This window comes from Phytophthora cinnamomi, assembly GCF_018691715.1.
Source record: "Phytophthora cinnamomi strain GKB4 chromosome Unknown Contig75, whole genome shotgun sequence".
Lineage (NCBI taxonomy): Eukaryota > Oomycota > Peronosporomycetes > Peronosporales > Peronosporaceae > Phytophthora > Phytophthora cinnamomi.
In genome coordinates, this window is record NW_027151008.1 from 37,169 (window position 1) to 52,515 (window position 15,347).

Sequence of the window (15,347 nt, forward strand, 5' to 3'; positions counted from 1 at the left end):
CAGGAATACCTCTGCAGCGCGCAATTGCCACCGCTTGCTCTCGAGGCATTTGGGGTGGGGTGGGGATCTCTCTTAGCCTATTGACTGCCGTCGCCTCGCCTTTGCCGTAGTAACGGAGACATCAGGCAGTTCTAGTCCGCGGGATGGCTCCTTCCAATAGCGAAAGCGTCGGCAGGGCGACCATGTCCAAGGACATGACTCCGAGTGTCGCGGTGGGGGCTCGGTGCTACATTCCGGACGACGACTCTGCGTGGCTGCCCGTGTACGTCGAGGAGGTGAACGAGCAAAAGGGGCTCGTGACCGTGAGGATCCAGAGGCCACGAAAGGACCAGCAGGACGAGGACACGGTGGATCATGACGATGCAGACAGATCTGGAGAGAGTCGCGTCGTGCCCATGGACGTCGGCTTCCCCCTGCAAAACGCGCAGCTTTCGCGCTACGACGAGGGGCTGGACAACATGATCGACCTCAACCACCTGCACGAGGCTGCTATTCTGCGTAACCTCAAGAAGCGCTTCCGAGCACGGAAGCCGTACACGTACACGGGCGACATTTGTCTGGCAGTGAACCCGTACCAGTGGCTGGACGAGCTGTACACACCAGGACTCCACAAGAAGTACCTGCAGGCTCGGAAGCGACAAGACCTTCCGCCGCACGTGTATGCGGTGTCTGTTGCTGCGTTCAGGCATATGTGCGATAATGGCAGCAACCAGAGTATTCTCGTGAGCGGCGAGTCCGGCGCTGGAAAGACCGAGACCACCAAGATCCTGATGGACAATCTGGCCACCATTGCTCCGGCACCGACCGCGACTGCCAGTGACCAGGAGCACAGCATTACCACGCGTATCATCGAAGTGAACCCGCTGCTCGAGAGTTTCGGTAATGCCAAGACCACTCGCAACGATAATTCCAGTCGCTTCGGCAAGTTCACTCAGCTTCAGTTTGACAAAAACCACGCCCTGTGCGGTGCCCAGTGCGAGACGTATCTGCTCGAGAAGACTCGTGTTATCTCCCACGAACGCGGTGAGCGCAACTACCACATTTTCTATCAGCTTCTGCACGGCACAACTGACGAGGAACGCGACGCACTGGGACTTGGCGCTGAATGCCCTAAGTTTTCGTACCTCGAAGAGAAGGAGCCTCGACTGGAGGTACGGCCAGGGAGAAAGTCGAGGCCCAGTGCGCCACCTCCTCCCAAGTCAGTGTCAATGATCGAGGCTGAGAATGCCAAAGATCGAGCACTATTTTCCAAGACAAAGCAAGCCCTTTCGCTGCTTGGACTCAGCCCCGACCAGCAAAACGATTTGTTTCAGGTTCTGTCGGGCATTCTGCATCTGGGTGAGGCTCGATTCGTCGCGCAGCCGGATAACGACGAAGCTTGCGACCTGGACAAGGATTCCGTGATTTATTCGTGCGTTCTGCTGGGCTTGGACCCGGACACTATGGGCAAAGCCCTGACTCATCGTACTATGAAGGCTGCCGGAGAAGTATATCTGGTTCCTCTTACGGTGGAGCAGGCCCAGTCGGGACGTGATGCTCTCGCCAAGGCCATCTACGCCAGCATTTTCGACTGGCTTGTGGCTGGTATCAACGCTAGTCTGGGAGCCGCACCTCGACTCACCGCCAACACGATTGGCGTGCTTGATATCTTCGGCTTTGAGACTTTCGAGTTCAACTCGTTCGAGCAGCTCTGCATCAACTACGCCAATGAAAAGCTGCAGCAGAAGTTCACTCAGGACGTTTTCAAGGCGGTGCAGGAGGAGTACGAGCGCGAGAAGATCACGTGGGCTCACATTTCGTACGCTGACAACAGCGACACGCTTGCGCTCATCGAAGGTCGTATGGGCGTGCTGGCGTTGCTGAACGAGGAGATCGTCCGCCCACGAGGCAACGAGGAAGGCTTTGTCAGTAAACTATCGGGTGCCTACCTCAAGCAGAAGAACCTCATTGAGTTCCCGCGGATCTCCAAGACCCAGTTCGCCATTCACCACTATGCCGGAACTGTCAAGTACGAGGCCATGGGGTTCCTGGAGAAGCACAAGGACGCACTGCTTTCGGACTTGTCAGACCTCATGTGCGGCAGTCACGAGGCGTTCCCACAGATGCTCTTCAAGGTCAGGGCCGAGATTGAGGCTGCGGCTGCAGCTTCCGCTGCCACCTTGAAGCGTTCGACTTCTGGAGGTCGAGGTGCTCGCGGAGGTGCAGGCGGGGCTGGAGGCGACAAGACTGTGGGCATGCAGTTCAAGCAGTCTCTGAACTCGCTCATGACCAACATCAACGAGACGAACGTCAACTACATTCGGTGCATCAAGCCGAACAGTGCCAAGAGCTCCACGCTGCTGGAGGACAAGATGGTCGCCAACCAGCTTCGCTGCGCAGGTGTCATCGAAGCCATTTGCATCGCGCGTGCCGGCTACCCGAACCGACTGCTGCACGCCGAGTTCGCCGAGCAGTTCGACATCTTCCTCACCGAGCAGGAGCAGATCCGCCAGAAGGAGGACCCAGAGCAGTACGGCGAGGCCCACTGCCGCATCTTGGTCAAGAAGTTCAAGCTCGAGATGCCCGAGGAGTACCAAATGGGCGTGACCAAGATCTACCTGCAGAAGGGTGTGCTGGAGAAGTGCGAGCACGCCAAGGCGCAGAAGCTCTTCGCGTACGTGGCGCTCATCCAGGCGCACTGGCGCGGCATGCGCACGCGCTGCGAGTACTACGAGATGCGCAGTGCATTGATCACCATCCAGCGTCGCGCCAAGGTGTTCGTGACGAGATGCCGCTTCCTGCGCGCGCAGCTCGCCATCGCTCTGATCCAGCGCGTGTGGCGCGGATACGTCGGTCGGTGCGAGTTCTACGCCGTGCTGAGCGAGCACTGCGCGCTTCAGATCCAGCGCGTGTGGCGCGGCCACCAGGGGCGCAAAATTCACTTCGCAGCGCTGTGCGAGGTGCGCGCGACGCAGATTCAGCGCACGTGGCGCGGCCACAAGGGGCGACAGATCTACTTCGCGGTGCTATGCCAGACTCGCGCGCTGCGTCTGCAGTGCTTCGCTCGCCAATACCTGGCGCGCCAGGAGCTGTATCGGCGCCGCGCCGCGTACATCGCGAAGCTCGAAAGGGAGGAGCGAGAACGCGTCGAGCGCGAGCTGGAGCTTGCCAGACAGCGCAAACTGGCGGAGGAGCGTGAGCGGCAGCGCAAGCTGCAGGAAGAGCTGGCCAGGTTGGAAGAAGAGCGCCGGCAGGAGGAAGCGCGCCAGCTTGAGATTCTCCGCCAGGAGAGTGCGCTGACCATTCAGAGACACGTCCGCGGGTTCTTCGCGCGCTGCGTGTTCGCCGAAATGGTCCAGGAGGCCGAGGAAGAAGAGCGTCGTCGTCGGGAAGAGGAGGAGGAGCGTGAGCGAATCCGTCTGCAGCGCGAGCACGATGAGCGGGAGGCCCAGCGCCGCGCAGCGGAGGAGGCCGCGCGCGAGAAGCAGAGGCTGGCGGAGGAACGCAAGAAGAAGGCGCTGCTTATGCGTCAGAGGCGCGAAAACGCTGCCATCCTCATCCAGCGCATGGTCCGCGGATACCTTGCTAGGCGGCAATTCGCAGCGATGAAGGCTGTCATCCTCATCCAGCGTGTGGGCCGCGGACACCTTGCTAGGCGGCAATTTGCAGCGATGAAGGCTGTCATCCTCATCCAGCGCGTGGGTCGCGGACATCTCGCCCGGAAGCAGTTCGCAGCGACGAAGGCTGTCATGTTTATCCAGCGTGTAGTGCGAGGCCACCTTGCCAGGAAGCACTTTGCAGTGATGAAGGAGGAGGCCCGGAAGGAGGCGGAGGAAGCAGCTATTCGTCTGCAGAGCATCCAGCGTGGTCGCTTGGCTCGTCAGAACTTCTCCAAGCTGAGAATCGAGAAGATCGAGAAGGACGAGCGGGAAGGCGAGATCAACCGCGTGCGCGAGGAGTTCTCCAAGTTCAAAATGGAGAAGGCTGAGCAGGACGACGAGCTCGCGCGCATGCGCGAGGAGAATGCCAAGCTGAAGAAGCAGCTCGCGGAGCTGCAGAGGACCAACCAGGAGCTCGAGGCCGCGGTGGCTGAGCATCGGTGCGACCGCGACGTGGTCAAGGCCTCCAACAACCTGAAGGAGGTGGAGCTCACGCAGAAGCTGACCACGCAGCGCAAGGAGCTGGAGACGGCGCGCGGCGAGTACTCGACCTTGTGCGACTACCTTGAGAAGACGGGCAGCTCTCGCTCCACGGAGCCGGAGGACCTCAACTCGTCCGACAGCTCTTCCACCTCTGGTGACGACGAGGAGAACGAGCACTGGAAGGAGGACCGGCCTACCATTGACTCGACGACTGCGTCCTACTTCGAGGGCGACCGTCCTTCCCACGATATCGCGAAGCTGCTTGGTAGCACGACCCGCACGTCTCGACTGGCGACTGCCATGCAGCAGCGCCGGCAAAAGGCGAGCCAGGCTGTGGCCCAGCGCAAGCAGCAAGCCGCCGCTGCGATGCAGCACCGCAAGGAGCTGGCTGCCCAACGCAAGGAGGAGGCCCAGTCCATGCAGACCAACGCGAACACCGTCACGAAGGCCAAGAAGTGGGTCACGCTCGCCCGCAAGAAGAAGGCGGAGCCTGCCACGACCCCGATTGAGCCTATTGAGTAAGCACACGGTCGATGCGACCAAGTAGTTGAAGACTGCAGCAGCGCTGGCAGATAGACGTTCGTAGTGTCAGCCCTGGGCAGTTCGTAGTATCTATTACAATTCACCTCGTAAATGAGAGAGTTTTGAACACTTAGGCCAGTTTCTCTGCTCTCTCATGTACATGTATGCTCGAGCTGTAGCCTACAACTCGTATTACCACGAGAGCAATTTTGTCTGCTATGCTGCCTACTGGCAAACTCCCTCACAATCCACTCGCCGCTGCGGCTCAATTGAGACGGTCCTCCAGGCCGAAAGCAGCTAAAGTGGAAAAGTTCGTCGTGGTAAGATTAGACGCGATCAATCGCAGACCCCAGCTCGACGTATTTGCATGTTGAAGCAAGTTGAACCCATTACGATTTTCTCACTGCAAGTTTGCCATGAATTTGACCTACACCGCCTTGGACAAGACGGGCAACCCGTGCAGATCCCGATTCCGTGCGTGCAGCTACATGCAGCTCAACCGAACAACGTGCTTCACCGATTTCTGAGAAACCCCTTCCAGAAATCGCGCGCCGAAAATACATGTACTTGCGCACGAGCTCCGACTCCGAGGTTGCACTTCTCTGCATCGCTGTTGCTGTACGTGCGAAGTTCTTGCTGGATTCAATGCTCAGCGATCAACTAAGCGCCCCTTTGAATGTAGCAGCTCAGTGTGCGAGGAAAGGCTCCATTTGGCTCGGAAAATACGTGCAGGAATCTCGTTGAATCCGCACGAGGCGAATTTCCCAGCCCAGGTGGTGTGGGCACCACGATCATGAGGAGGTGCTAAGCCCAGCGCCGTCGCCTGTATGCACGGCTTCGTTGTTGCCGCAGTGACGTCAGTCGAATAGGTTTGGTTTTCGCTGTGTCGCAACGCATACAGAACCCCATACAAAATAACGGCTGTTTCCGTTTAGCAGACACCGGACCAGCATGCAACCTCCTTCCTCGCACTCTGAGTCCGACACGGCAGCGTATTCCTGCACCTGCGCGCTTACCTGCCATCCCGCAGTAGTCGGCACCTTCGCATTCCTGATTAACCTCCAGTTCACAGCATTCGCCAGCCATATCTCTCCACTTCTTGTCGCCATGCTCCGCCTCGGACGATCAGCAGCCTCGGAAGCCTCCAATTGCAGCGGCGCCGTGGTCTCCGCCATCCGCAGCAGTCTGCAGCTGCAGCTAGAGCAGCGCGGCGCGCGCGCGCTGCAATGCGCCTACCAGACGCAGTCGCGGCGCAACCCGGAGCCGGGCACGAAGCGTGGCCGCAACCCGCTGAGTCTGGCGGTCGTGGGCGCCGCGGCGCTCAGCGTCGGCCTGGAGCTGCAGACGGAGGGCGTCGCGCAGGCGCGCGCCGCCATTGAGCCGGCCGTGCACCAGCCACGGCACAAGTGGCAGTTGTTCGACCAGATCGGCGCCGGCGCCTTCGGCGTCGTGCGGCTCGGCATGCACGAGGACTCGGGCGAGGTGGCCGCCATCAAGATCGTGCCCTTAGAGAACCCCAACGACCGGCGCTCGTACCCGTCGCTGGAGCGCGAGATCTCGGCGCTCAAGCTCGTGAAAGCCCTGGGCGGCCACAACAGCATCATCGACCTCCGGGACGTGTACGTGGAAGGCCGCAAGCTCTTCCTGGTCACGGAGCTGGCCCGAGGAGGCGAGCTCTTCGAGCAGATCGTGGCCTACGGGTCATTCCCGGAGACCAAGGCGCGGGATGTGGCCCGCGAGATGGCCAGCGCACTCTCGTTCCTGCACCGGCACGGACTCGTGCACAAGGACGTCAAGCCCGAAAACATCCTCTTGAGTGCGCGGGTCGTTGAGCACGACACCAGCGGCGTGTTCCGCAAGGGCAACCGCCACGAGAGCACCAGTCTGGTCAAGCTTGCAGACTTCGGCAGCGCCGGACCTGCCAGCACGGCGACCAACTTGGAGGACATCGGCACGGCCGCCTACCTGCCGCCGGAGCTGCTGACGACTGGAGTCTGCACCAGCGCGTGCGATATGTGGGCGCTGGGCTGCGTGCTGTACATCATGCTGAGCGGCTCGCACCCGTTCGACCTGGACGGCATGTCGCCCGACCATGTCGTGGAGCACCGCATCAAGGCCGAGCCGATCACCTTCGCCTTCAGCGCCTGGGACAACGTGTCGCCCGACGCCAAGGACCTCATCTCCAAGCTGCTGGTGAAGGACCCGGCGTTGCGTCTCACGGCGGAGCAGATGCTGCAGCACCCGTGGATGAGCGCCAGCGCCGCTGGCAGTGTGCGCGCACCCTCGCCGCTGCTGGCGGGCCAGCCGATCCCCATGAGCCCCGCCTAAACGAACCCTCAACTGTGCGCCCGTGTACTATGGAAAACTACAACTACGTATTTAAAGCGGGGAACGCAATGGACTTTTGACCGCTGCTGCGAGGACTGAACCCGCGGCGGCGTAGCTTCGAGTTGTGTGTAAAAGTACCAACGAGTGAAGACAATAGACGAAACCCAAGACGATAGACGAGACCCAAAATGATAGACGAGAAAAAGCACGTGTATACTCTCAATAAAAACACGCTTTTGACATCAACACCAGGCTTTCTTTCCTTGCTTTGCTTGAAGAACTTCTAGTGCGCTATCTCTCTACCCTGAATGAACTGTTTGTTTTTGTTGGAATGTATGGAGACAAACCAGGGCAAGAAGCAGATGGAGGAGCGCTGCGTAAAGCCCAACTATAACGTCTCACTGGAGTTTTCTCTCGCATTATTTAAATGACCACCCCGCACACAACGCGTCGAGGACGCTTCACGAGGTGGAGATACCAAATGCTATCACCGGCACAACTTCCCGACACACAGACTCCTACACTTGGCAAAAGCTCAAATGGGCCATTTCAGCACGTCGTCCAGGCGAGCACTGGCACACTGTACCGCCCAAACCTCCGCCAATGAATCACTGGCTTCTCGCTTTGCACTTGGTGTTTGTATACCGCATCCAATCCCCCGAAACCTAATACCCACTCTGCAGGGGACATACTTTGGTTGGCCATGCGTTCGTCTGGCGCGGCGCGGCGCCCCCATACTTTATCGCCGTCCATTTTGACATTTCCCGGTTGAAAAAGAAGAGCAAGTATGGGTCGCGTCATCCGTGGTCAGCGTAAGGGTGCTGGCTCCATCTTCAAGTCGCACACGCACCTGCGCAAGGGCGCCGCCGGCTTCCGCGCGCTGGACTTCGTGGAGCGCACGGGCTACATCAAGGGTGTCGTCAAGGAGATCGTGCACGACTCGGGCCGCGGCGCGCCGCTGGCCAAGGTCACGTTCCGTGACCCGTACCGCTTCCAGCTCAAGCATGAGCTCATGATCGCCGCCGAGGGCATGTACACGGGCATGTTCGTGTACCAGGGCCCCAAGGCCTCGCTCACGGTCGGCAACACGCTGCCCCTGTCCAGCCTGCCCGAGGGTACCATCGTGTGCAACGTCGAGGCCAAGGTGGGCGACCGCGGCTCGTTCGCGCGCGCCTCGGGCGACTACGCCGTCATCGTGACCCACGACGAGGACAAGGGCAAGACCAAGCTGCGTCTGCCTTCGGGTTCCAAGAAGACCGTCCCTTCGGCGTAAGTTGCTGCTGCATTTTGGGTCTGTTCCCGCTGTCGACGCAATGATTCGGGGGCTCTGAATGGGTCCCCGGGGCACGGCGGCGCTCTGCTCCGTCGGCTATTCCCCTAGTGACGGAGCGGGCGCTCGCGCCGCATTGATTTCTCCATTTTATTGGGGTATTTCAGTGTGTGTGCGTGCTTTTATCATTTTTTCCCGCCCTCGTGCGGTGAGTAAGTATCTCTTGATGATGACTCGCGCGCAAGTGCGATGATTGGTTTTAGGGGTGCTTTTGAGGTCGTCGGTGAAGGAGGGGGATGCTGTGACGGTGACTGTGTTACTGACTTGTGTGCTCGCTTATGGAAATTGATCCACAGGTGCCGTGCCATGATCGGTGTGGTCGCTGGCGGTGGCCGTACCGACAAGCCCATCCTGAAGGCCGGCCGTGCCTTCCACAAGTACCGCGTCAAGCGCAACGAGTGGCCCAAGGTGCGTGGTGTTGCCATGAACCCCGTGGAGCACCCCCACGGTGGTGGTAACCACCAGCACATTGGTCACCCGTCGACCGTGCGTCGCGATGCCCCTGCTGGTAAGAAGGTCGGTCTCATCGCCGCCCGCCGCACGGGCCGCCTTCGCGGTATCAAGAAGGTGGAGAAGGACAACTAAGTTGTCTCGCTCTAGCTCAATCCGCAGCCTTTTGTGGGCTGCACAACGGGAATGCCATAATGAAACGCTTTTCAACCAAAACCACTTTCGTCTTGCTTATCCGTTGAACTGGTGTCACTCGTACATGAGTCTCTCAGCTCGACGGCGTTCAGAAGCCTCTCGTTCTTCTCGTTCCCGTCGCAACTCCAGCAGCAGAGCCTCTTTCTTGCTCTTGCTCTTGTACTTTTCATCCTTGTGGTGTTTGCGACGCTTCTTTGAGCCCTTGTCCTCTTCCTTCCCCTCGCTGGTGCGTCCACGACGAACTTTACGGTCAGGAGACGTGGACGGCCGATCATACCTGCCCGAATACTTCCTGCGGTCGCTACCAGCAGGACCCTCTTCACCAGCTCTGCGTCTCCCTCTCGTCTCGTTCGAACGTCGAGCAGCGGACAACGGACGCTCCTCCTTCGGCCGCATGTGCTGCAGCGGATCGGCCCCCTCCAGCTCCCTACAGCCCACGGCAACCACAGTGTCAGCACTGCAGCCAGTAGCCCCCTACGCCTCTTGTATTTGCAGTATCCTCCGCACCTCTTGCGCTTGCGCTCCTGTTTCGCAGTCGGTTCGCTCTTCCCCGCGTCTCCACCCTGAGCGTACCACGGCAGCGTGCCATGTTTGCTTAGAGTGTCGTCCGTCTTCTTCTCCCTCCGGCTCCTGCTCCTGCTCAGCGCCTCTTCCGCCTGGAACAGGTTGACATGCTGCTGCTGCTGCTGCTCTTGTGCTTGCCCTGCAGCTGAGAGGAGCTGCTCCGCGCGCCGCTCCTGCTCCAGCCGCCGCTCCTTGGCGCTCCGGGCCTGCTGCTGCTCCTCATGCTCGCGCTCGTCGCGCAGCACGCGCTCGATGTTGTCGCGTCGCCACACATGCCAGCTCTTGTGCGGCAGGATGCGCAGCCCGCCGCCTCCCATGCTGCCTGCCCCTTGGAAACTGATTGATGAATGGTCAACGAGAATCTGCCGGATATGGCCTCAGGCATGGAGGGACAGAAGGACGAAGACTATTACTGTTGCCTTGCAAAGTAGTCTTAGATTGGCTACCAACCACCAAGCTTCTTCTTCACTGCACATGTACACTGTACTGTATCCGTGCATCTGCGGCCTCCTCTGGCAGCGACGTAACCTGGCTGGCGAACGGGTTGCGCGTTGGCCAGCACAAACGTTAGGTGACTGCTCGTTACTTAGATCGCAAATAAACATGTTGGTAGGCTGCTAGGTGCAGAGGGAGCTGACTACGAAAATGAAGATCTTCGGAGTCTTAACGAGCCGCTTCAGCTATACATGCCTTGCTAGTGTCACTCTACTAAAGTCCTTATGCTGGCGAGAAGTTTGCAGCCAATTCACTGTTGAAATGTAAGAACAGACTAGTGGACGCCTACCATATATGCATTAAAGGCCTGTCATTCCTGCAGCAGATATGCAGCGGCATATCCGCGCATAAATCTCGTGAGACGCAGATATCGTCTCTATAAACTGCCCTATCCTAGTTGTATGCGTGTAGCCATCATAAAAGTTTTGTCTTGGTGTTTGTATACTTTATACTGATCATCACTCCTACGCTTGCATCCTTCACTCTGCGTGTATATCGCCGTGCATATATCTTCCGCCAGAGCAAAGCGACGCTCATTTTCGAATCTACCTCCGACGGTGTGAAGACGACAGCAAGCTCCACTTCAAGAAGGTGTGTGCGGCTGAAGAACTGAATGTGCTGTTCTTTGAGGGGACTTTGTATGCAGTAACAATGGTGCGCCTGACGCACTCTGCAGTTCACTGGAGGCTTCGGTGCATCAACGACACGCCCAGCGAGGACGAAAACACGCCTCCGAACACCCAGTCCTGTCAACAGTACGACCACGGCAGCAAGCACCGTGACGATGGTGTCAGCGACTCCGCCAGTGCTACTGGCACGGCAACCCCTCTGTGGCAGACACCTGAGAGAAGCCGCCCCCTGTCCAAGGCAGCGATCAACCCACCACCAAGTCCGGAGACGACAACTCGCTCATGCTCCAGCCCCACCACGTCGTCGCCGGTGCTGGTGGAGAGGCCGCCGAAATATTCTGCGCGCCCGAGAACGCGCAAAGCGCTTCAGCCCCGCTAAGAAGGTCGGCGCACACGTCGGGACGCTGCCGCGCCTTACTCTCACCGACGATCGGTGCCCCATCGTGATGACCGTCCGGCCATCAACCCACGCGGGGTAATGCGGGTCAATATGGAGGTGGCAGCTCGGGCTCGACTGCAAGCGCCGCGACCACATGACCAGTTTGTGCCAGCCCAGTGGCTGCACCACGTGATCCACCTGCGTGAGCTATTCAACCCGCTCGCGACGGTCTTCCCGACGGTGCCTCACTATGGGTGGTGTGACTGTCCGTCAGCTTGCCGCGTGGGCTCCTGCCGCAACTCGCTTCTGCACTTGTACTGCAACATCAACTGTTGCCCGTGTGAGGGCCTCTGCGGAAATGCGCTGACCGAATCACACAAGGTCTCTTTGGGGAGGAACATGCGCACTAGAATGCTGGGCGTTGTCGCCGCCGAAAACATCGAAGCTGGCGAAGTGCTGGGCCAATACCTCGGCGAGATGGAGCACGTTAATGTTTCACGTGCCAGCAGACCTCGTAATTGCGGCTACCGCCTGGTGATGAGGCAGCGTCCAGAGCGGCCCACGTCTCCAGTATGCGTGGCGATCAACGCTGAGAATATGAGAGGGCTCATGAGATTTGTGAATCAATCTTGCCAACCAGTGGCGAAATTCGTCGAAGTAGCCAACGGCCGCCGTGCCACCGTCGTCGTGGCAACGATGCAAGATATTCACCGCGGCGAGGAGGTGACTGTCGACTTTGACGATGACTTGTGGTTTGTATGTCGGTGCGAACTGAGTGGATGCCGCCACCGGGACATTCAAGATGCGCAAGATCCATGAGAAGGCGAAGGCGTGAGCACAATCAAGATGGAGTAGCGAGAGTGATGAAGGAGAGAGCAAGGTGAAAGAGCGAACAAGACGGCGATGTTGGTATTTGCGTAGTTGCGTGTATTGTGAACAAATGAACAATTGCTTTGTGATTAACGGTTAGCGGTCTGTTGGTTGATGGTAATTGCAATGCATTGTCAGAATGGTGCAATGTAGTTTCGCATCAACAACGAGCTGGGAAGAGCAAAGTAATGTCGCGACAATTTTCGCGCCAACCTTCGCGCCAACAACGTGTTGATGGTCCCATCGAAGCTTCGAAGATTTCACGCATGATTACTTGCTATTTGCGCGCGCAGATTTCGCGCGCACCTCAGTGAAGCTAGCTTACATCTCAAGCCTCTACGTGCATGGGTGGTGGAGAAGACAGCACTCCAGTCAAAGCGCTGGCGGGGCGAAGCTGTCGTCGGCTCTCACTTTTCCTTTTACTACGCTCCAAGCACTTCGCCCCTTCACGCGCGTCTCCACCATTCGCCTCCAACCTGAACACCCGGTACACTGACTCAAGACGGCCGTCCATGCACATATGCAACGTGGCTGATATTGTATTGATGTGAGAGTTTGTAGATGCCGAAGCACACTGGAATCACTAACTACACGATGGCCGATATCGACCGCCTCCTGATGCTCGTTGAGAAGCTGCTACCTCTGGGCAGGGACGAGTGGGAACGCTTGGCAATGTCGTACAACGCCAACCGCCTAAGAGGTTCGCCTGAGAGAGACTTCGAGAGCTTGCGACGCAAGTTCAAGGTGCTGCACAGCACTCGGAAGCCAACCGGCGTCCAGGAGATGCCCCCTCACATCAAGAAGGCCAAGCAGGCGAAGCAGGCCATCGACGACAAGGCCAACGTCGTTGAGATGGACGACGAGGCCGATATCGACCAGCCCGACTTCTGCTCTGACGTTGATCCGGATGACGCCTTCTACGAGGACGTCGACGGCGAAGGTTTGCGTGTACCTCATGAAGCCACCGTGACCGTATCTGGGCTCACCGAGTCACCGGGCTCCGACGGGTCGGTCGAGGAGGAGTCGACGGCTTCCAGCCGTTCATTGAACCGTGGCGAGTTCCAAGACCTGCTCACTTCGCCGATGTTTGCGGAAGCTCAGGATGACGATTCCCGCACGCCACGTCCTGCTCCTGCCCGAGCAATGCCTGCTACACGACGCTTTGGCTGTGGAGGCTTACCACAACCCCGCAAGGGGGATGCCAACGCCACCGGTGGCGAACCTTCGTTACCGTCGCAGCTGCCATTGGTGCAAGGTGTCGGCACCGTCAACCGCGACGACCTCGAAGCGGCCAAGTACCCAAAGCTTCGAAAGGCCTCGAATCGCCTTAGGGGTGGGAATTTGCCTAGTTTCCGCGACACTGTGGGTGCAAAGCGCACTCGCGAAGACGACAGGGACACGGTCGGGGCCAGCTACGCCAAAACCAAGCGCATTCGCGCGATGAAGGCAACCACCTCTCTCAAGACAAAGCTGGATGGTTTAGAGAGTAGTGCCAACAGCATGCGAGGAAGCATTCTCGAGACGCTTTTGCTGCTGCGCGAGGAGAGTGATCGAAAGGCGGAGGCTCGTCGTGCGGACGAGGAACGGCGTCGCCGTGATGAAAAAGCGGCAAATGAGGCTCGGCATCTGGAAGCGAAAGCGGAAGCCGAGGAGCGCCGCCGTGAGGAAAAACTGGAAAGAGAAGACCGTGCACGCCGTGATCGCGAAGAAGCGCGTGTCCGTACTCAAGATCTGCTCCTACTGATTGGTGCGTTGACCAAGAAGGAGTGAGTGGAGATTGACAAGTTCAGATGTCATGCGTGATCATCAAAGCGAGGCTAACCATTTACCTTGCAGTTCCTTTGTATTTGTCACTTACCACTAAACCTCCCAAACCAAACGTGTTGTTCATGATCTCCTACCGTTTGCATAATAATTTCATGACATTCTAGCATGCTCGCTAGAACTTCATGATCCACTAGCGCGTTCATCATATTGCATCTACCCTAATGCAAAACGTTAACAACAAGTTGCTGCTGTAGTCGACGATACCGTTCAACTCAACTACAAAGAGAAATATATTGTTGGTTCATTACAAACAATGCTAGCTTGGACTCTGCTCGTTTGATAGCGACAGCTCCATGTCGCCTGAAATCGTCGTGCGTATCTGGGAGATGCCGACCGTGCGGACACGGTAGTTAGCCATTCTGAAGACGTTGTTGATTTTGCGACCGCAAAGAACGGAGTCGTACGGCAGCGGGAGATTAAGGCGGCTGTATACCTTCTGCATGCTCCCCATCCCCCACTCCGCCGCCTGCCGTACCGAAGTGATGGCGTTGTGAAGCGTCCGCGCAGAGCTTCTCAGCGACGGCAGAATTCTCTCGAGATCTCCGTCTTTGAGCGGTGTCAGGATGCGACCGACCATGGCGGTCGAACATGGAAATGCGGAGTCCGATACCACGTTCACACGTGCGTCAGGGCAGTACGTGGGATCGAGTAACTTAGTTCTGAAGCCGAACGAGGTGTCCGAGTCGTTCCATGACCCGGGGCAATTATGCTTGCACCAAATGATGCAGCCATCGGCTGCAAAGCAGATCGTACCAGTCACGAATACCGTGTGCAACCACCCGTTATACATGGCATTTTACAAGTCTGCATTTGAAGGCTGTTGGGCCTAAAGCATTAGTTATTAGTACGTTGTATTTCTCTTTAAGCAAATAACAATTTTGCAAAGTGGAACTAACCTTGAAGTTCTTCCCATCAATGAAGCCGAACGTGTGCTTGAGAAGTGGCTCACGGGCTTCCACGAGCCAATTCGGCTTGGCGAGAGGGGGACGGCCACGAGATCCTTGCCGGGGCGTAGCCGTCCAGCGCACCTGCTAGTGCCTTCTCCGCATGGCGTAGTGTTCTCGATATGGTGCTCGGCGGAGCACCGAACATCATACACAGGGAGCTCTGCTCCATCGATCCAACGTAGAAGCACAGGACCAGGCCCCGGATCTGGTGGTAGTGGCGTAGCTTCGGGGGGCGCCCACGTGACGTGCTGCGTGGAATGTAGTAGCAGCGGCGAAAACCGCCGCAGTAGCTGGTCGAAAGCAGACCTGACAACGTGCACGTATTAGATGTAGCGCAGAACATTAGCGACACTACGATAACATCATACCTGGTTAAGCTCGTCGCGTTCAGGAAATTGATGTCGCTGCCGTACGTGTACAGCATCTTCCACGCGGAGTCGTTTGGCGTGTCCAAGCACTGGGTAGTCAGGTAGTGTCGGCTTCGCATGGGAATTTTCCACACCTCCGCCACCAGCTTGTTGTACACCTCCCTGCGATCCTCGTGCAGCGCTTCCTCCTGCCTGAGAAAGGCACCAGTCAGCACCACCAGCGCATCGACGTCCTCTGCAGCCATCGCTTCGACACGTGTGCCTGAGGCGCGCCAAATCCGAAAGTGATGAAATCTGGAAGGGGTGCGGCGTTGGAGGTGTC

The 15,347-nt window shown here is 58.1% G+C and overlaps 4 protein-coding genes across 4 annotated transcripts; 3 read left to right on the forward strand and 1 right to left on the reverse strand.

Moving 5' to 3' along the window:
• Nucleotides 1-395: 395 nt before the first annotated feature.
• IUM83_19384 (myosin-like protein) lies at nucleotides 396-4,643 on the forward strand (the record flags this gene model as incomplete). The annotated part of the gene is made up of 1 exon (XM_067944431.1): nucleotides 396-4,643. The coding sequence occupies one exon, from the start codon at nucleotides 396-398 to the stop codon at nucleotides 4,641-4,643; it is 4,248 nt and encodes a 1,415-aa protein (XP_067785847.1).
• Nucleotides 4,644-5,750: 1,107 nt separating this feature from the next.
• Nucleotides 5,751-6,971, forward strand: IUM83_19385 (CAMK protein kinase; the record flags this gene model as incomplete). Its single annotated transcript, XM_067944432.1, has 1 exon — nucleotides 5,751-6,971. One exon carries the CDS (start codon nucleotides 5,751-5,753, stop codon nucleotides 6,969-6,971), a length of 1,221 nt encoding a protein of 406 aa, XP_067785846.1.
• A 787-nt stretch (nucleotides 6,972-7,758) lies between these two features.
• On the forward strand, nucleotides 7,759-8,886 carry IUM83_19386 (60S ribosomal protein L8; the record flags this gene model as incomplete). The annotated part of the gene is made up of 2 exons (XM_067944433.1): nucleotides 7,759-8,240; nucleotides 8,598-8,886. The coding sequence occupies 2 exons, from the start codon at nucleotides 7,759-7,761 to the stop codon at nucleotides 8,884-8,886; spliced, it is 771 nt and encodes a 256-aa protein (XP_067785845.1).
• Nucleotides 8,887-9,000: 114 nt separating this feature from the next.
• IUM83_19387 (leukocyte receptor cluster member 1) lies at nucleotides 9,001-9,827 on the reverse strand (the record flags this gene model as incomplete). Its single annotated transcript, XM_067944434.1, has 2 exons — nucleotides 9,001-9,373; nucleotides 9,454-9,827. 2 exons carry the CDS (start codon nucleotides 9,825-9,827, stop codon nucleotides 9,001-9,003), a joined length of 747 nt encoding a protein of 248 aa, XP_067785853.1.
• Nucleotides 9,828-15,347: the final 5,520 nt, after the last annotated feature.